Here is a 21,048-nt window from a genome sequence, read left to right on the forward strand (position 1 = left end):
ACCCCCATCGGCACGTTGTGAGCTTGTAGATCAGCTATTTGAAATATTCAAAAATATTTTTCAGAATAGTAAAAGAAAAAAAAGTTTAGTGATATTTAACTAAACTAAACAGATATATACGGTATATATATTTTTAAGACCCCATCTTTAAACCTAGTTTAACCCTTAAATTCAATTAATGGACTAAACCTTGTTTTACAGTATTTGATGGCCTCCCTGCCCTAGCATTTGGCCTTTGTGCCCTCAAAAAATGGACAACACCAAAGGCCATGTGGCCTTCCCCCTAAAACGACGAAATTCTAGGCCTTTATATGACTCTGAAATGTAATCATTTGGAAGGCTTTCAAAGTGTTTTTAAGCCAATGTTTGGTTTTTAAAGTTGTTTAAAGGGTATTTAAGACATTTGTATAGGGTGCTTTGGACAAATTATTTAATATTAGTATATTCACTATAAATGTATAGATGCCAAAATATCAGAATTATATCACCTTTTTGTGCCCATGTACACATTTAGCACATCCTGAACTCCATATATCCTCGTCTACAACTCTATCAAGCATTCACCAGCATCACACTACATGACTTCAAACTGTACACACTTCATATAAGGACCGCAATAGAAACAAGCTGTAAGCTTTTTTGCGTTATCCTTTTGATATGGTGGTTCAGATGTATTTCATTCTGACATGTATTTCATGATCAAGAATCAGTCAGTCAATCAATCACTCATGATCATGCATGCATGCTATAAGCAACAAGTCAATGTGTAACCACTACCTTATTGCAAAATGTTACATGCATTCTATAAGAAGAAATTAAATGTTATGATTTAGCAGTTGGCCCAGGTCATTCCAATACCATAAGGACGTGTAATAAAAATGTCAACACTGGAGATTTTTACAAGCATTTCAAAATCTTCACTAATAAATCATGGTGCTTGCATGTAATCCTCCTTCCTGTGTTACATTTTAGATGACACACGTCAGGCATACCGTATATAGTAGATTTATGCAATCTGTGGATAGCCACTTAAGCCCCATAGCCTACTTCATCATATGAAAATTGGAATGGAAATCTTTGGAAGATTTTCCAAATATATTGACACCAGTGTTGTTTAAAGAAATTAAAGTATTAATATTTTTTAACTGAATGTCATAGGTGAGACATTGTCAGCTGTGCAATTTGCATTCCATAGTTATGTGAGTAACGGTGTCATTCACTACCAGATCATTATGAAAACTGATTAAGCATCTGTTACTGTAGGCATTCCACATTGTTAATTGCTACATTTTATGTTCACTCATGATTTCTCCACGCATATTAGTACCTGTGTAAGGTCTATAATATGATGACAAATGCTGACAATATAAGTGTCACAGATCTGCCTAACATGTTAGCAAGCACAAGTCACATATCCTCAGTGTAAATTCCCAACAGTCCCGACTTGCGCAACATTAGTATACCCGGAAAATGACTCATGCTACTACAATAGTGCCGAATCTACACTGTAGATCCCCAGATAAAAAGGCTTTAAAAGGAGTGGACTCCAGTCCTTCAGCAACAGAGGAAGTCTGCAGCCAAACCAAAACAAGGTGAAAGGAGAAGAGTGAGGGAATTGAATGAAAGACAGACAACTATACTGCACCATACAAACCTTCTTCTGCAGCTTTGATCAGTCAAAGGCTTTACTTTAATCAGTCTGTGTTTATAGCGTTTATATATATACAGTATATATACATACACCTCAAATCTGAAGATGACGAGCTGCAAAATCACTGTTACTGCTATTGTGGTGCTCCTGGCCTTCGTGGCCATCACTGAAGGTAAGTCATTTTATTTGTGTAACAATGTGTGATTGTAACAACGACCTCTGTGGTGAACTGTATGCATGTTCACAGTAAACTCTGCAGTGTTCATTTGACTGCCTTCTTCATCTGTTGTTCTTTGCACTGTATAGGCCTATGTATATGTCCAGTATCAACAACAGTTGTAATAATATAACATTCTGTTGTCATGCTCTTAACAGGGATGCCACCTGGAGCAGAGCTTCGCTGCCATTGCATTCTCACGGAGAGTAGACCCATCGGCCGTCTGATTGAGAAGGTTGAGCTGAGACCTGCCAGTTCTCATTGTGAGGAGGCTGAGATCATGTGAGTCCTAACGGCAAAACACTCATCCTCATCCCATCTCACCTACTGACACTGATTTGGATGCAAAACTTATGTCATGCTTAGGAACATATTTATGAATGAATATATTGTCATTGCTGTCTTTTGCACTGTTCTTTATTATATGTATTATTACTACTATTACTATTACTACTACTATAACTACTACTATTATTATAGCTTTGTTAGCATGTATTAGCAAAGTTCTCGTTCTGACAGCACGTCTTTTTTTTCATTTTTGATATAGTGCCACTCTGAAGAAAACAGGCCAGGAGGTTTGTCTGGACCCCAATGCGCCCTGGGTCAAGAGAGTCATTGAGAGGTTCATGTCCAGCAAAAGACGCTGAATATGAAGTGTGGACACTGATTCTGGACATTGATTGATCGTATCGTCGTGGGCGTGGCTGATTTGATCCTCCCTTTTGTTGAAATGTCCTTCAGCAAGCCCCTATATACTCCAGATGAGCAGATTGGTGCCTTGCATGGCTGCCTCTGCCGTCGGTGTGTGATTGTGTGTGTGGGACTGTGAAAAGGTAAAAGGTGATAAAGGTACTTGTATTCTGGACTGTAACAGGCCAGAAAAGAAAAGTACCTATGAAGTATTATTTTTTTATAATATGACAAAGGTCATCACTTCATTTGAAGTAGCCTACTGGTTGGTTTATGTAAAACATTTGGATACTATTTATTAAGAAATTACTTTGTATATTATTTATAATCTTTATTTGGTAAGCAATTTGTGCACCATGTATTTTATTTATTTATATTAAGTTATTATTAGCTATTATGATAATAATAATACCAGAGCTGTATTGTTTGCACTGACACATAATAGCAAATAAAATGATTTGTGTATTGTATTTGGATGTCATTGTATGTCTGTTATACAAAAAAAGTGAAAGATAATTATATTGAGATGCATTGTATTTCTTAGTGTCCTTTCTTTCTGTTTTTCATTTAAGACAGTGGTCCTCCAAATCTTTAATTTCACCCCCAATTTGGTATTCCTTATGTCATGGATCCACATAACCCACAAAACAGTATGTGAACAAATGGAACCAAATGGTTACACACTCTCGAGTTACAGAACTGTAACGTTATTCCTAACAATCAGTCATATAGCTGAGGACCCCCTGGAACCTGCTCAAGGACCCCTGGGGTCCCCAGATCCTACTTTGAGAACCAATGTTTTAAGATGACCCGATTCGGGAAAAAAAGGGGGAAAACAAACCTGTTTTCAATCCAAGCTCAGAGCTCACAATGTGGTTGATTCTTGTTTCAAGAGTCAATATTCATGTTTTCACGATTAAGGAACCCACACTTTAGTAGGTTATCCCCAGGCTACTACACAATGGCATTAAAGTAGCTGTAAGTATTATTTTGTTGTTTTGTTTAATTCCAGAGTCTATTCTGAGAGTATAGGGCATTCCTCAGTAACAGGGCTCTCCCCATCTCTCAGGTCTTAACAGTCAGGATACCAATTTCACCGAATGAGGAGAGAGAACCCATTTATCAGCTTCAATTTGCTATAGTGTTTCTGTTCCAATTTTATCTGCTCATCTTTTTTGTTTCATCTCTTCCAATTTCACTTGTTTGTCCAGTATCATGGGTTTTATCTCCTGACTGGATGAATCATAACTCAGAAGGTTTAACTTTTTAGTTTGATGGCTAGACTGTTTTAGTTGTGATTTCTCTGAGTGAAGATTGACACCTCTTTTTTGCTGCATGTCACTTTTTTGTAGGGTATTATTTTATTTCCTATAGTCAACTGCATGTATATCTCAGTTTAATCCAAAACTATATAGGCAATATACATTGCAATATACCTATCCCGCTTTAATAGGTATATTGCAGCGCCGGTCACCAGCACTTTCGCCTATAACATATTCGCCTACACGCATTTGGTCCTTTCACCTGGCATTTTCGCCTTAGAGGAGAGTCTTTTCACCTACCTGTCTGAGCCATTTCGCCTACCCTCAATTCTGCTGTCAGACTGTCCATGTTTGCAAATTATCTCTTGTCATTTAAATATTATAGTGACTGTGACAGTGGTGTCAAGTGAATCTAACAGTTTACTTGACATTTATTATTTACATCACATTTTATTCCTAAAAAATGGCAAAATAGTTTTTTATGCCTGTTGACAGGCAAGGTTGATTCTATAGGCTATTTAGGTGTAGCTATCTTATATAGACCTATATAGGCTAATAGCCTACATATATATGTTGTATAGCCTAATGTTAAAACAATATAGGCCTACAATACTGTTCATTTTACAATACTGTTCAATACTGCACCAAAGAATGTATAGTATCGGGACATGGATTAATTAATTATTTGGGCGCACCTGATTCCAATAGCTCTGTATTTATGTGATTACTATGGAGTGCATAGGATAGCCATGTGTAGGTTTGACATGTAACACCACTGTCACAGTCACTATGATATTTAAATGACAAAGAGATAATATGAAAACATGGACAGTCTGACAGCAGAATTGAGGGTAGGCGAAATGGCTCAGACAGGTAGGTGAAAAGACTCTCCTCCACGGCAAAAGTGCCCCGCGAAAAGACCTGGCGAAAATGTTATAGGCGATTATGCCTGACACCGCAGCGCCACAGACCAGGTTCAACCCAGAGTCAACTCAAACAAAGGGTCAAACTCGTTCTTCTGCTATACCACAAAAATGTGGAACGCCTTACCAAAGACCTTAAAGGAGTGTGGATCACATGCTAGTGATTCACTAGCATCCTTTAAAATCACCCTGAAAAACCACTTTACAGGCAGCAGTTCGCAACAAAAAACAAACATAATAGCCCAGCCCTAACCTCCCCTGACCCTTCTTTGTATTTACCTACTGTATGTTTTTATTTTTTTCCACATTTTTATCTGACTATATCTACTGCATAGTACTGTATTCTATCCGTCTGTCATTCAATGCTATATGAGATACTTCAATCAATGGTTTCCTATATGGAAATAAGCTTAGTCTTTTCTAGGATCTCCAAAATTAGTAGACCTTGTACCAGTGAACTGTACCGTCATGAAACTGCACCTTTTCCTATGCAAACTTCCAATAAAGTCTTCAATCAATCAATCAATCAATCAAGCAAAATAGGTTAGGCTAATATTGCGCACAACAGAAAGGTGGAAACACATAGCCTCCATCTCCTCAAACTTAACAAGGTAAGCTGATAACTGCTGCACCTGCAATGGATGTTTGCTCTCATTGGTTAAATGCTCGGTACAATACTGTCACCTACTGGACTTTAACGCCAATAATCAGTGTGCAGCAGAACTCTTTTTAGCATAGTGTAGACTACTGGACAGATTACTTTTTAAAAGTAGCCTAAAGTTGTCCCACGCCTGTAGCCTAGGCCTAGCCTATCAGTCTCAGACCATCTGTGCAAGGTAGATTATGTTGCTTTTTTCCCTTTTTTTAAAAAACTATAAATGTATTTTGCTTTCTTTTATTTACAAGAAGGCTAGCCTACACAAAATACCAGACTCCATTAAAGCTACAAATAAAATAATGTCTCGTTTTCATCAAATTATATTTTAAATGTCATTGTTAGGAAAACACACCATGACCATGATGTGTATTAGGCTATTATTATTATTATTTTGTGCAACTGTAGGTCCTATCATCATGTTATAGCCTAGTCCTACCTACTAAGCCTCGCTCTGCTAATGTATTAAACAGTAACCTAATCGATATTAAAATGTTGTTTTAAGCATAATGGCTTTTAGATTTATTTTTCTTCCCATCAGCATTCAGGCTCCAACTGACAGCAAAAATATATATTAGACCTCATGTAGACCTACTGTTTTTGATTGATTGAAGAATTTATTAGAAGTTTGCAATAGAAAAAAGTACAGTTTCATGACAGTACAAATCACTGGTACAAGGTCAACTAAAAGGAGATCCTAGAAAGCCGAGGCTTATTTCCACAGGAACCACACTTTAAGTAGCCTATCTCATATAACATTGAAAGACAGACAGATAGAACATAGTACTTTATCTAGGATAATATCAGTTTCAAAAGCATAACATCAAATACAAAGGCAGAAAAAAGAATAATAAAAAAGGGGGGGGGCATGGGGGCTTAGTCTATTTACAAGTCACGGGTAGCAGCTGTCTGAAGGTGACTTTTCATACCAATTTTGAAGGAGGCTAGGGATTTGCTCTCCTTTAGGGCTTGAGGAAGGGCGTTCCACATGTTGATGGTGTAGCAGGAGAACGAGTTAGAGCCTTGTTTAGTGTTAAATCTACGTTGATGATGATTAGTGGAGCTGCCTCTGGTGTTGTGGTCGTGAACTAGCCTGGCGGAGCCCGACGTTATTATCTGTGTTCATTCCTTCCACAGTATATGGAAGGAATGAGTGAGTGAACGCAGTATGACGTCGGGCCCCGCCAGGCTAGTCGTGAACATCCTTGACCTTTAAGAAGTAGTTTGTCAGGTACATGGGAATCTTGGAGGTGTAGTGTATCTTGTACACCAGGCCCATTGCAAGATGCTGTACTCTGTCAGCTACTTTGAGCCCACCTCTCAACCCACCTGCCCACCTGTATACGAATGCATTATTATTATTACACTTATTATTAGGCCCTATCATTTTTTTTGATTGATTGAAGAATTTATTAGAAGTTTGCAATAGAAAAAAGTACAGTTTCATGACAGTACAAATCACTGGTACAAGGTCAACTAAAAGGAGATCCTAGAAAGCCGAGGCTTATTTCCACAGGAACCACACTTTAAGTATCTCATATAACATTGAAAGACAGACGGATAGAACATAGTAGGCCTACTTTATCTAGGATAATATCAGTTTCAAAAGCATAAAATCAAAAACAAAAACAAAAAAAAAAAGAAAAGGGGGGGGGGGGGGGGGAGCATGGGGGCTTAGTCTATTTACAAGTCATGGGTAGCAGCTGTCTGAAGGTGACTTTTCATACCAAAAGTCACCTTACTATCATTTCTATTATTATTAGGCCTATTATTATTACCCTTATTTATTTATTTATTTGTATTTGTATTTGTATTTGTATTTGTATTTGTATTTGTGTGTTTCCTGATGCAGGCACAGGGGCGGGACTGGGTTCACAGCTAGGGGGAGGTGCGGTTGTGCAGTGTGTGATGAGCGCAGAGAGACAGCAGTCGCACTTGGGGATGGACGCACGTTAGTTATGGAAATGCACACAAAATGCTGCGCTTCAGAGCTGTGACGAGGCACTGCGTGTGAGGGGAAAAAAAGAAAACCTATAGTCGCTGGAATTCTACACTCCACGTTTAGAGCTAGATAGTCTTTTTTGCTGCAGAATCATCTCGCCTGTTCTTGCCGATGCGCTTTTAGCTTGTGCATGAACCCCTCCGTTTTGGCTTGCAGGTTCAGGACAAATCGGGCGGTGATTTTGTGAGTGCACCTTTTATTAAAACACCGTCTCCCGACGATATCTCCACCACAACCATTACCGTTCAGGATGGCGTTAACGATCTGCACGAGATTCACCGATGAATATCAGCTGTTCGAGGAGCTGGGCAAGTAAGCGCGCATGTTTTTACCATTGGGGCATCATCATCCCTATATGAAATGTCAGCCCGTGTTATGTAATAGGTTGCCTTGGCTTAGGACGCGGATTCCGCGCTGTGGGGTTGGTGTACGTGCACGCACGCGTGCGCGCAATGCTGTGCTGCTAGTGTTCATGGTAGCCTATGAAGCAGCCGGGAGAGATATAGCACTGTGTTGGTTTGGCCTTGGGATTTGGAACCGGGGAAAGCGGACCCAACATTGAGGAATCGGAATTGGTTCCTTCACATTTGGAACCGTTTCCAGTCCAGAACCCGGTTTTATCACACTGCCAAAGCATGGTTATGTGGACTTCACGTCTGCTATATAATTACAATACCAGTAGTGGTTCTCAGACCTTTTAATTTCAAGGACCACCATAACTCTCTGTGTAGCCTACAAATGGAACCAAAAGGATATAGAAATAGTGGGAACTGGGAAGGGAACCGTTAAGGAATCGGACCATAAGAGGTAATCGTTAAAATCTAAAAAAAAAGGATCCCAACCCTACCTGTCACTGTACAGTCTTTGTTGTAATGCTGTTGAATGAATCGCTCATAGATAATGCCGAATGAACCCTCTTACTATTTGCCATTTCGACGTGAAAATGAAATCCATTGGATTCATGAATGGGGTGCCATCGCAGGGCGACTGCTGCTCGATTGCTTCCATATTGGATGTATGGTGAATTGAAACATGCACCTGTGTGTGTGTGTGTGTGTGTGTGTGTGTGTGTGTGTGTGTGAGAGAGAGAGAGAGAGGGAGAGGGAGAGGGAGAGGGAGAGATGGTGAGATTCTGGCCCGACATAAATACACACTCGGTAATGCGACAGCAGTCCTCGTAGTCGGCGATGACACATTCCATAGCCAGCCACCGAGCCGCGGTCAATTATCAGGCGCAGGCAGGGGATTCCTAACCGAGGGAGAGAGTGATAGCTGTGCGCGTTTGTGCGCGCGTGCGTAAACGTGTGTGCGTGTGTGTGTGTGTGTGTGTGTGTGCGTGCGTGCGTGCGTGCGTGCGTGTGTGTGTGTGTGTGCGTGTGTTCGTGTGTGCGTGCGTGTGTGCGTGTGTGTGTGTGTGTGTGTGTGTGTGTGTGTGTGTGTTGACCGACCTGCAGTCTGCCTAGCTCCCCACGGTCAGACAGAAGCCTGTAGGCTCGTTTGACATTCAGTCAGAGCAGAATGTGAGCTGCACTACGGACTCCCACCCAGGCAGCCAGCCTCCCTCTCACCTTTCTGTCTTTTAATCTCACTTCTCATAACCTCAACCCCCTTCTTCAAGACACATGGCCTTGGCCCACGTCATGAGCTGATGTATTGTAAGGAAGACGAAAATACCATCACCCAGGCCTCCTTCATAGGCAGTATTTATAGATATGGTATCTTTGTTACACATTCATCATTAATAATGCAGTCATATTGCCATATAGTACATTTTAACACACCTTAGCCATTACCGCGCTTGTCTTCGGTGATGTATAGGCTACAGTAGCACCCACAAGCAGTGTTTTTTGCCAGTCTGTATAACTATTGGAACAGAGCACAAGTCTAACCTCCTTTCCCTTATAAATGTTTATTTTTTTGTGCATGCATTTTGTGTAATTGTTCTTAGGCCTACCTTTTATGCACTTGACTAGAGCCAATGCTGAAAATGTGTGCAATTTAGCAGTTAGCATGTGCTGTAGTCAGTGCTGTAGACTGTATAGAGAGGCAGAATGATGACTGTAAGGCACACACTGAACGATCATGTTATGATCGTTATTACTTCTGCTAAATCATATTTAGTATGAATTATGTGAGCCATAGCTGCATGCTGCTGCTTAGCCCAAACAAGTGTTACTATGGACACTAGGACACCTATAAAACATAATTTAATGCATTAATGTGTGTGTGTGCATGTACAGTATGTGTGTGTGTGTGTGTGTGTGTGTGTGTGTGTGTGTGTGTGTGTGTGTGTGTGTGTGTGTGTCCACTCAAAAGTAGACCAATCAAAGCTTATTCCATACATGCATGACGTCATGAAACAGAAGTACCTCACCTGGTGAACTGAAACTTAAGAAGAGCATGGATGTAGTTGGGTCATAGTTGAGAATGCACATTAATGTATAATGAACATTAGTTCTCTTTAAGTGTATATCTTAGTGACATCAACATTGTTCTTGTGACAGTTGTTGAAACATGTTATTTCCACTTCGCCACAGAACACCATATAGTGTGTGGTATTTGTTATTTACGCCGAAGCCCAAGCCTAGATTAGAACTTTGGGAAAGAGGGTTCATTTGAGGTAAGGCGTATTCAACCCTCTTTCCTCTGAAGTGCATCTGCCATCTCTAATGCTGTCTTGAGTGAAAACAGGTTTCGTTGTGAAGGAGAGCACTCAGAGCAGATTGAACATGAAATATGCTGGTGGTTGTAGCAAAACCAGGATGGATGGGCACAGACCTGAGCGGTGCAGACTGGAACCGAGATGAGCTGTTCCATGGCTTTGCTAAATTGCTCATAGAGATATAGCACATTACTCCTCTCTCCAGCATAGCTGACCTAGTTTCAGACTATCATGGCTCATCCTCATACATGTGTTGGAAATCCTGGCTCATAAACACCAGAACAACACACATCGCATCCATTTGTGATGCATCCATTAGCCTTAAAGGTCTCACACAAGGATGAGAGGCATTGCATTTTAGAACCGTGATGTGTGTGTGTGTGTGTGTGTGTATGTGCGTGCGTGCGTGCGTGCGTGCGTGCGTGCGTGTGTGTGTGTGTGTTTGTGTGTGTGTATGTGTGTGTGTATAAAGTATGTATTATGCTGTATATAGAATATGATTGCAGTCTCACATAATAATAATAATAATAATAATAAAACTTTATTTGTATAGCACCTTACATGACATGAAATGCAGCTCAAAGCGCTTTACAGAGCAGAAATGAAGCACAAGTGCTTAACAGAAAAAACACATGATTACAATAAAGCAGAGAAAAATAAGAACATAAAACATTGATGAACATTTAAAACATTTTAAGAACAGTGCAGACTTCAATAGCAGCACAGGAATTTAAAAAAAAATCTGCTAAAAGCAAGAGCAAAGAAATAGGTCTTGAGCTGTGCTTTAAAGCTATCCATATAGGCTGCCTGTCTTGTATCTTTGATTCAGATTGTGATTGAGAGAGAAGTAAGAATTTGTGCTCCACAATATTATTAATCACTGACCTGTCACATTCAATTCTGTGTGGGATTGTGTGTGTGTGTGTGTGTGTGTGTGTGTGTGTGTGTGTGTGTGTGTGTGTGTGTGTGTGTGTGTGTGTGTGTGTGTGTGTGTGTGTGTGTGTGTGTGTGTGCGTGCGTGTGCGTGTGTGTGCGTGCGCGTGCATGCGTGTGATTCAGGGGAGCATTCTCTGTGGTCAGAAGGTGTCTGAAGATCTCATCTGGACAGGAATATGCTGCCAAAATCATCAACACCAAGAAGCTTTCTGCCAGAGGTAGGTAACGCTCACACACAGAAGAGAAGAATAGATCCGCACACTGTCTTAATGCTCCCCAAATAATTGTATTAACCAAGTGGTAAACAAAACCACTCACACACACACATGCATGCAACACACACACACTCACACGCGTGTGCACAGGCGTGTGCACAGGCGTATATGTGCAGATGAAAGTGGCATGAGTCATCATTACTGTCCTTGGAACAGGTAGACAGAGAGAAAAAGACAGATGGATAGATGGATGAACATACAGTCAAACAGACATTCAGACGGTTGGACAGACAGACAGACAGACAGACAGACAGACAGACAGACAGACAGACAGACAGACAGACAGACAGACAGACAGACAGACGGACAGACAGAAAGAGAGACAGAACTAGAAGCAGTGCTCTTCCGAGCACAGGTCGCCGCCAGGTCAGGTAGGTTATTGTGGCCTCCTGTTGGCGCTATAATAGGCCAATGTGAAAAGGGTGCTAATGTGTTCTTGGGCCTTTCACGGCAATCAGACGCTGCATGCATGATTTGGGGCATTTAGTTAAAAAAAATAGTTTTGCAAAAGTTGACCATCTGGTGGCTCTATAACAGGCCAATGTGAAAATGGTGGCCTTTGCACGCTGTGTTCATGATTTGAGGCATTTTGTTCAAAACAGAGCAATACTGCAAACTTTGGAAGCCAATCAGGACGGAATATGGTAAATCGGACAGATACCGATTTGTGTGATTTTTGGTAAAAAAGAAATGCGTGCAAAAATCTCATAAAGTCTCATAGTTGCGCTAGAACAGGCCCATGTAATAAATGTGGGGCAGAGGTTCTGAATTGGCATCCAGAGAGTGTGTGTGCACAGTTTGGCAGCAACCGGGCCAACAGCGCCGGAGATTAGCTGGTAACAGATGGACGGACGTACGGACATGGGGAAAAACATAGTCTCCCCATGCCTTTTGGCCTGGCGGAGACAAAAACTCAGACACAGACAGACAGATGGACCGACAGAGAGACAGATAGATACTGTAGATGGATGGATGGATGGATGGATGTCCATATTTGTATGTACCAGTATGTGACAGAGAAGTGAATGATGTACAGTAGGTCATTATACTGCTCTGGTTGTACTGGACAATTGTGCATGAGCACATGCTTCTTTATACATGGATCTGTTTGGTAATGTGTATGCGTCTGTGCGTCTGTGCGACTGCGTGTGTATGTGTGTGTGTGTGTATGAGTGTGTGTGTGAGTGTGAGTGTGTGTGTGTTTTCTTATTGATTCAGGGCTCTGGCTGGTCTTGTCATCCCAGGGGCAGATCTCTTGCGAAGCCGACCCAGTTCTTTCACATCCGTCACTGTAATTGTAGCTGCTGGCCTCGTTGCTTCGGGCTTGGGGGCACGCACGCACGCACGCACGCACGCACGCACGCACGCACACACGCACACACACACACACACACACACACACACACACACACACACACACACACACACATACCGGTACAGTAGGAAGACACATGTGTGCTGAAAGACTCACACACTCACACAGCAGAAGGAATTGCCACCAGCATATCCTTTAATACTAACCAATGGTGTGTTGTCCCTTCACTGTCCTTCTCTCTCTCTCTCTCTGTGTCACTACATGCTTGCCCCAGACTAAGGTCCATTTTATATACACCATTGACACAGTCGATCATTGATAAAATTAAAACTAGACCAGGTCAACCTGGTTGTGCCAGACCCCGGTTCTGCCAACCCTCTGGGCCTATAAATTTAATGGTACATTTATAGGCTGTCTGGCGGTCAACCTGGTTGTGCCAGACCCCGGTTCTGCCAACCCCCTGTCTGTCATCATCATTTATGACATCATGCCTTTTGTAGGCATGTCATCATCATGTCATCATCATATATACCCTTTATATAGAAAACCCGGACAGACCGACATTTGCTTATGTAGGCCTACCCATTTCATGGGTCTGGCAATCATATATAAATTAGGCTTTAGGTAGATGTATACTATAGTCATTACGTCACCTTCCTATGCTGCTACATTTGTACCACTCAGTCAAAATGTATTTGAAGCTTACATTTTGTCGAAATCGAAATAGCCTTTTAGCCCTTTACCATCTATGGATGGGAAAGGTCTTCCCAATGCATTGATCATTACTGGGTACTCTCTGAGTACATTCATGCTCCCTGGAGGATGAACCCCAATTGCATGTGTGTGATGTGATTGTGACGGTCACAATCACATCACACACATGCAATTGGGGTTCATGTCATGAACCCCAATCGTCATATTGTCATAGTGATATGATTTGTTTTCTGCGTGGTGGGCATAGGTTTTAGCCTGGCTCCAACCCCTGTATCGCTAGCAACACTCCATGAAACTAAATGCAAATTCAGTGTCAGCCAGGATCTCCAATCATCTGGCTGTGTGAGACCACACTCAGGCCAAAATATAAAATTTGCGCTAGAGGTGTAGAAAGTAATCAATTCTAAGTCCGCACCACGATGCGGATGTGGACGATTCTGCATTGAGGAGGTGTGAGGAAGAATTATACTATATAGTTATTGTGGTTGTTTATATCTAACCTTTGTATTTAACCATCACTTATAGTACTTATACATTATGATATGACATGTCACATGATATTTTGTAGCTTGTAGGAGCCAAGATGTCTCTACTAGGCTTGATGGCCATTGTTTTGGTGCAGCCTGTATAACAAATAAATATTTAAATATTTGAATAAATTATTAAAAGTAAAGAATAGATTGATGACATTTGATTGGGGATGGCTGTGGCAGCCTTATACAAATTAGACAAATTAAAATATTACCTTATTCTCTTCAGATCATTGCTTACAACACAGGAGTCAATTTTCTTATTACCTTTTCCGTCTGTAATCTTAGTTTATGCGTGATTTCTTCCATACTATATAAGTTCCATAGCCTTTGCACCCAAGAAACACTCCTATGATGGAGAGTTGGGTTTGAGCCATTTTATAGTGATAAAAATGTCATCCCGGTATTCTTTTAAGATGTTGTATAACAATGTTTAACAAAGTTGGAAGGAGGAGTGATAGAAGCACTTTATAAATATAAAAAAGCAGTTATATAATATAAAACTAGTCCTGTGCCCAGGGGTGTGCAATGAGGGGTTGAATGTAGGAGTCTCAGAAGTAAGGTTGGAGAACCCAGACCGGTGGTGCCCGTTGGGCAGAATAGTCACCATCGATGTCCAGTTGTGCAATACCCATTGTATGTCTGGCTGGCACTCTTTTATGCCCATATATGGTGTTCTGTGTCCAGGCCAGTCTGTGATGTCATCTCCAAATCTGGGCATTGTAGTGATGTTAGTCAGTGATGTCAGTTGGGCATTGTTACCATGGTGGCGACACTGTTTAGTATCAGTGATTTCAGCATGCAGACAGACGGTCAGACGGCAGACGGCCAGACATTCTGTAAATTAATAATTAGATTGTAGCAATAGCATTAATATAGAAACATACAGAAAAGTGAGATGGGTCGAGATGCATCGTAAAATCATAATAAATTAACAGGTGAATTGTAATATTATCGAATTGTGTGTCCAATGAAGATTCACACCTCTGCTTTGCACACAAGTTATCTCATAATCCAATAGGCCAGTGGTTCTCAAACTGTGGTATGTGTACGACTGGTGGTACTTGAGCCCCCCTCTGGTTGTACTCAGAGGAGTCTCCCCCCTGTATTTTAACACTATGGTGGTACTTGGAGAGACAGATATATTCTGAGGTGGTACTTGGTGTACAAAGTTTGAGAACCACTTCAATATGCAGTTAGCAGGATGAAAACCTATTGGTTTTGGGGACTCCATGGCCTTTTCTCTGGTGCCATCCTTCAGCCAGGGACGTCCTCTACAGAGACTGCTGGCTTTTAGAGTAGACTCATAGGGCCCTATTATTTTGAATGTCTTATACCTACCGGTAGGTCCTATGCGCTAATTAAGTGATAATGCCACCATCTTATGTGCAATCCTTATTATGCAAGTAATAATTTAGATCATGATTGTCATTACATCCATTATGATCAGGAACATGTGGGTGATAGTGTACTTACAGTATGTGTATCAAATATGGTTTTATTCAAATGCGATCAAAGACTACAACTTATAGTGTAAGCATAGGAAATGCAACCATATCGTGGCATGCATGCACTCGTGGACATTTCTCTTTCCAATATGATGTTTCTTTCTCTTTTGGCCTCACCGCTTATCGCATGTAATATAGCACTGCATCTTGCGCTGATCTTTAAAGGCATTGGCAGCCGATACTCTGATTGGTTTGATTAAAGTAACACCCAAACACACCCATGACCTAACTCAGGGACGATATACCTGTAGCGCCAGATTACCGCAAAATGGCCATTGGTCACGCCTCCACGTCCTAATTTAAGTAACTAGAAGCTCGGCCGCCCTTCGGGCGGCCGAGCGTCTAGTCGGCGACCTGGCCAACTCGGGAACAATGTAAATAGGGAATGAATGCCCCGCCCTTTAATGCAAACCCCATTATACCTGTTGTCATAGGATCCGTTTTGACCATCTGTTTGCGTGTGTCCATTTATGCCCATATATGGAGAGATATGTCTGTCTACGTCCATTTTCTGACATATATGGAGATCTCTGTAGGACCTGGTTTGACCATCTGTTTGCCTGTGCCCATTTATGCCCATATATGGAGTTTGCGACCTGGCCAACTCGGGAACGATGTAAATAGGGAATGAATGCCCCACCCTTTAATGCAAACCCCATTATATGGAGATCTCTGTATCTGTCTGTGTCCCTTTTATGCCCATATACTCTATCTGTGTCCATATTTTATGCCCATATGCCCATATATGGAGATCTCTGTATCTGCCCATATGCCCATATATGGAGATCTCAGTCTGTGTCCCTTTTATGCCCATATATCTGCGTCCATTTTATGCCCATATGCCCATATATGGAGATCTCTGTATCTGCCCATATGCCCATTCTCTGTATCAGTCTGTGCCGAATCTGAAGCCGGTGGGACGAACGGTTCTCGAGATACGCGGATTACAAACACACACGCAGAGACTTCTCGCATTTATAGATAGATAAGACTTGGCGTTAATTAAGATGTTCATAATAGGACCCATAGTCTTGTTATTCTATGTCACCTCTGATCGCTTGTCCCCCGTACCTGTCCTCAACCACTGGCTTATTAGTTCCTCCATCACTCTCTCCTGCATCTTAACTGCCCTTATGTTCCTTCCTTCCTCTCTGTTCATTCATACACAGTACCAATCCTCGGAGTTAATTTGTTCCATTTGTACGCTCTCAGAGTTAGATTAACACTGAGGATCCTACTGTGTATGCCTAGCACTTCTGCCTTGTTTCCCCTCTCTCTATCTGTGTTTTGCGTGGCTGTAGCTTAGTGCAGTGGTGCTCAACCTTTTCAGGCCGTGACCCCCACAATAATCATATTTTAACTGGGGACACCCCCACCCTGACGAGCACTAAGAGTTGAGGCATTGCATTTTGTATAACACGGTTCTGTTGTGAAAATAGCAGATCTAGATGCTCACAACGCCTCGCAACGCGAGGCGTTGTGAGCATGTAGATCGTCTATTTTCACAATTTCTGACTAATGTTTGACAATTTGACCAATGTTTAAGTTGCCATTTTAGAGGTATTAAAAAGTCCTTCAATTGTCATTTTAGAAATGTTCAGATACCCTCTACACCTAAACTATATGTTGGTCTGTTTACTGAGTGAGAAAACAATGTTGCTCATTAAGTTAATCATCATGGGGACGCCCCAAAATAATGTGGGGACACCCCTGGGGGTCCCGACCAACAGGTTGAGAACCACCGGCTAAGTGGGTAGAGAGGCCGTCTGGTAATCAGAAGGTCACCGGTTTGCCTCCTTGCCCACCCAGTAATACGTGTCAATGTGTCCCTGAGCAACACTCTAGTTGGGGACACTTAACCCCCTAACTGCTACCCCCAGAGCGCTCATCAGGACCATCTGAGCAGACTTCAGCTGCATGTAGGCAGGCACGTGCACACAGACATCAACGGGGGCTGGAGCCCCTGCCCTATATACTTCTGTAAAAAGTGCCCTCTCCAGAGTATGAATGCAGTTTTTACTATGGTGAAAGAAATGCAAATGCCCTCTTTCCATGCCATACCTGAAGGCAGCATTCAAGAAAATGACCTTGCCCAAATGTTGAAAGAATTGCCCTCTCTGTGTAGAAATACATGCCGTACGCCGCATCTCCAGTATTGATTATGCTTAGTTCAGTGTCGTATCAAGCCCCGAAAATAGCCGACCTCCAAGCTCACAACGCGTCGCAGCGCGATGTGTTGTGAGCATGGAGGTCTGCTATTTTTGATATTTTCACCAAAAGTCCCGTTTTAGAAATTTCAGCCCTGCCTCTGTAACATCTCTGCACGTCCCTGCATGTAGGTGAAGCTGAAACAGAATTTACCCTGGAGGAATCCCCCCTCCTCCCCGACACCCCCCCCACACACACACACACACACACACACACACACACACACACACACACACACACACACACACACACACACACACACACACACACACACCACTTCACCCCCACTGGACCAGAGTGTTTGTAATGGACACCTTGTCGGGGGGGATCAGTGTCTCACCACTTTGCATGCTGGGACAGATTTTCCAAAAATACTGCAAAGGGTTATCTCACCACATACACGCTCATGCACACGCACGCACGCACGCAGGCACGCACGCACGCACGCACGCACGCACGCACGCACGCACACACGCCCTCTCTGTCTCTCTGTTCTCTCTCTGTGTTTACGTGTGTATAGAGGTTTACATACAGCCACGCTGGCGTGTCAGATATGGTTTTAGCCTCTTTCCGTGATAAGCCCTGGAATTGCAACTCTGATTCTCCCCTCTCTGGCAGGATCATAACCCCACCCCCACCCCGCCACTCTGTCTGTGTGCGTGGCAGAATCCTCAGTGTTCATTTAACCCTGATCATGCACAAAATGGAACCAAATGGTGCAAAGGGTTCCATTTGTACATGCTCAAAGTTACAAAAGGATCAATTAACTCTGAGGATTTTACTGTGTGTGTGTGTGTGTGTGTGTGTGTGTGTGTGTGTGTGTGTGTGTGTGTGTGTGTGTGTGTGTGTGTGTGTGTGTGTGTGTGTGTGTGTACAGTAGTGAAAAAAGGTTTAGTGTGGGATTGGTGGCTCAAGTGCCTGGCAGCAAGGCTGTGTGTGTGTGTGTGTGTGTGTGTGTGTGTGTGTGTGTGTGTGTGTGTGTGTGTGTGTGTGTGCGTGCGTGCATGAGTCCATGAGTCTGAGGTCCTATAGGACGAATTACAATCCTCCAATCTGTGATCCTGATTATGCAGTATTTCATTAAGAGTAGCAGATCAGTCGCTGAACGAGGGTAAAGATGAAGAATGAAAGGGCAAGGAAAGGAGATGCAGAGAAAACCCACTGAGAACAGTCAGCACTCCACTAACTCGTCTGTCTAAAGCAGGGATGTCAAACATACGGCCCGCGGGCCGAATCCGGCCCGCGAGATGATTCAATCCGGCCCCCCAGGCTAGAGCATACATTTCTGAGCATTTAGGAAAAAAAAGTAAGTCTCTAGCCCATTCCTGTCAAGAGTTATGATTGTTTTAAGAATTAACCTAACTAATGTCTGTACACTGCAGGCTAGGTTTCTCCCACCTGGCAGTGATTGAGTTGATTGATTGGAATGTTAAGTGACCAGCTCTCTCTCTCTCTCTCTGTGAAGATGACAGCATTGCTAGGAATAGGGTGGTTGGTCTGGCTATGAATAATACCTGAACATACCTATAATATTCGAACTGTACTCAAAGATTACACATATTAGACATGGAAATTAATGTTGTTAAAAAAAATAACTTATTTAAAAAATATAATAATAATAAAAATGTAAAAGTTTTATTATTACCCCTATCGTTAAATCGGTCCACGAAGCCGAGGTCCTAGGGCTGGTGTACACGACAAATTTCCAAACCCCGCTGTGTGTTCCCTGGGGGCGTGAAAAATAAGGGGGTGGGCTCTACATGTCCTCTGGGACCCCATCTACGTATGGACACCACTTGTTCGCCCATCCGTCTTACGGATGCTTTTTTATTCCATTTTATTTGTTTTAGGGTCCTATCTTGCAGTTCAAGCCTATTTCCACAGGGTGGCAGGCTACTTTCCCAACCTACTGGAGGTGAACATGCAGGGGCGTCAATTGGGTATGGCAAGCTATGGCAGCTGCCATACCTTGGCTACAGGGGGGAAATAATTAAATGTACTTTTCATCGTGCCTGTTGCTAAGGTATGGCAACATGATTGGTGTCTTGCAAGACACCAGTCATGTTGCCATACCTTAGCCTTTCCTGAACTGACGCCGCTGTGAACATGTGTACACAGCCAGCATATTACTCAATGCCAAACTTTGCACACACACTCCTTGCCTGCCAATCCACAACCTCCACCCCTCCAGGGACCCCCAGGGCTTATCTCCCGATTAGGACACTTTCCAGCATAGTGACATGCAGAACAAACTGTCCATATAGTATGGTTTACATAAAAGTCAGTTGTCTTTCACACACACACACACACACACACACACACACACACACACACACACACACACACACACACACACACACACACACACACACATATATATATATATACATATATATATATATATATATATATATATATATATATATATTTCATTTATTTATTTCATAAATATTTTTCATCACAATTGGGTTTGTGGGGAGCCATCCCTGCTTCAAGCTGTCACAGCACGGCACCAACACTTCAAACTAGTTAAAAAACCCAATACAGCAGATCTACAAGCACCTCACAGATCTACAAGCACCTCGCACATGCCAGGGACAGAGTAGGTTGGCCTGCATAAGCCTTGCTGTCAACACACCAAGCCAGGTGTGGTCAATTAGTGCCTTCTTTTGATCAGTGGCTTCTGCTTGATGAGTGGCACCAGTCTGTCTTTGTTCCCTGGTCAGTCAAGTTCACTGGGAGAGAATGTTTCAGATCAGTGCAAGTGTATTTGTTTTCCATTTGGACTTACTGTGTTTTGTTGGTACAGTATGCGTGCGACTAACTAATATTTCTGATAATTCCAATTTGTTTGTTGTTTAATTAGCCGGATTGTGAATGCCCTGCATTTTTCTTTCATCTTTAGAACCACACGTGTGTAACAAAACAGAGTGGTGATCATTTGGTGTGGGTGAAGAGAAGAAAAACATTTCATTAAAGGAGTAGTTCACCCCCAAAGTGACTTTTTTTCTATTGAACTCAAGTCTCCATGGCGTGAGTAATACATTGAAAAAATAAGTCATTTTGGGGGTGAACTACTCCTTGAATGTCAGTTTTGTGGTGTTTTGACTGGACACCCTGAGGATATTGCCAGATAGATAGACAGACAGACAGACAGACAGACAGACAGACAGACAGACAGACAGACAGACAGACAGACAGACAGAGAATTGTAGGCCTTGCATTTATTTGACTTGGTTCCAACAGATGGCGAAAATAGCTAATCTTCAAGCTCACAATGCCTCACTGTTTGGACAAAGAGTTGAGGCGTTACATTTTGTAAAACACGGCCTTGTGAAAATAGCAGATCTACATGCTCACAACACCTCACAACGCAGGGCGGCGTGAGCATGTAGATCTGATATTTTCACAATTTCTGCCCCTAATATTTAATTTATAATTTTAAAAGTATTAAAAAGTCCTTAAATTGTCTCTTTAGAAATGTGCAGATAGCCTCTGTA

General features: G+C 42.1%; 2 protein-coding genes across 13 annotated transcripts in view; both read left to right on the forward strand.

The window, feature by feature from the left end:
- Nucleotides 1-1,732: 1,732 nt before the first annotated feature.
- On the forward strand, nucleotides 1,733-2,515 carry cxcl8a (chemokine (C-X-C motif) ligand 8a; the record flags this gene model as incomplete). Its single annotated transcript, XM_080722056.1, has 3 exons — nucleotides 1,733-1,823; nucleotides 2,027-2,150; nucleotides 2,416-2,515. Exons 1-3 carry the CDS (start codon nucleotides 1,757-1,759, stop codon nucleotides 2,513-2,515), a joined length of 291 nt encoding a protein of 96 aa, XP_080578182.1. The 5' UTR covers nucleotides 1,733-1,756.
- A 5,135-nt stretch (nucleotides 2,516-7,650) lies between these two features.
- Nucleotides 7,651-21,048, forward strand: part of camk2d2 (calcium/calmodulin-dependent protein kinase (CaM kinase) II delta 2) — a gene marked incomplete at both ends in the record, with an annotated part of 59,260 nt that continues 45,862 nt past the window's right edge. For all 12 annotated transcript variants that reach the window (XM_080721631.1, XM_080721635.1, XM_080721637.1 and 9 more), the window contains 2 exons: nucleotides 7,651-7,712; nucleotides 11,122-11,216. In XM_080721631.1, coding sequence (XP_080577757.1) covers nucleotides 7,651-7,712; nucleotides 11,122-11,216 — 157 coding nt within the window. The remainder of the gene's footprint in view (nucleotides 7,713-11,121; nucleotides 11,217-21,048) is intronic.

This window comes from Nannobrachium achirus (assembly GCF_963921795.1).
Source record: "Nannobrachium achirus genome assembly, chromosome: 3".
In the NCBI taxonomy this organism is placed as follows: Eukaryota; Metazoa; Chordata; class Actinopteri; order Myctophiformes; family Myctophidae; genus Nannobrachium; species Nannobrachium achirus.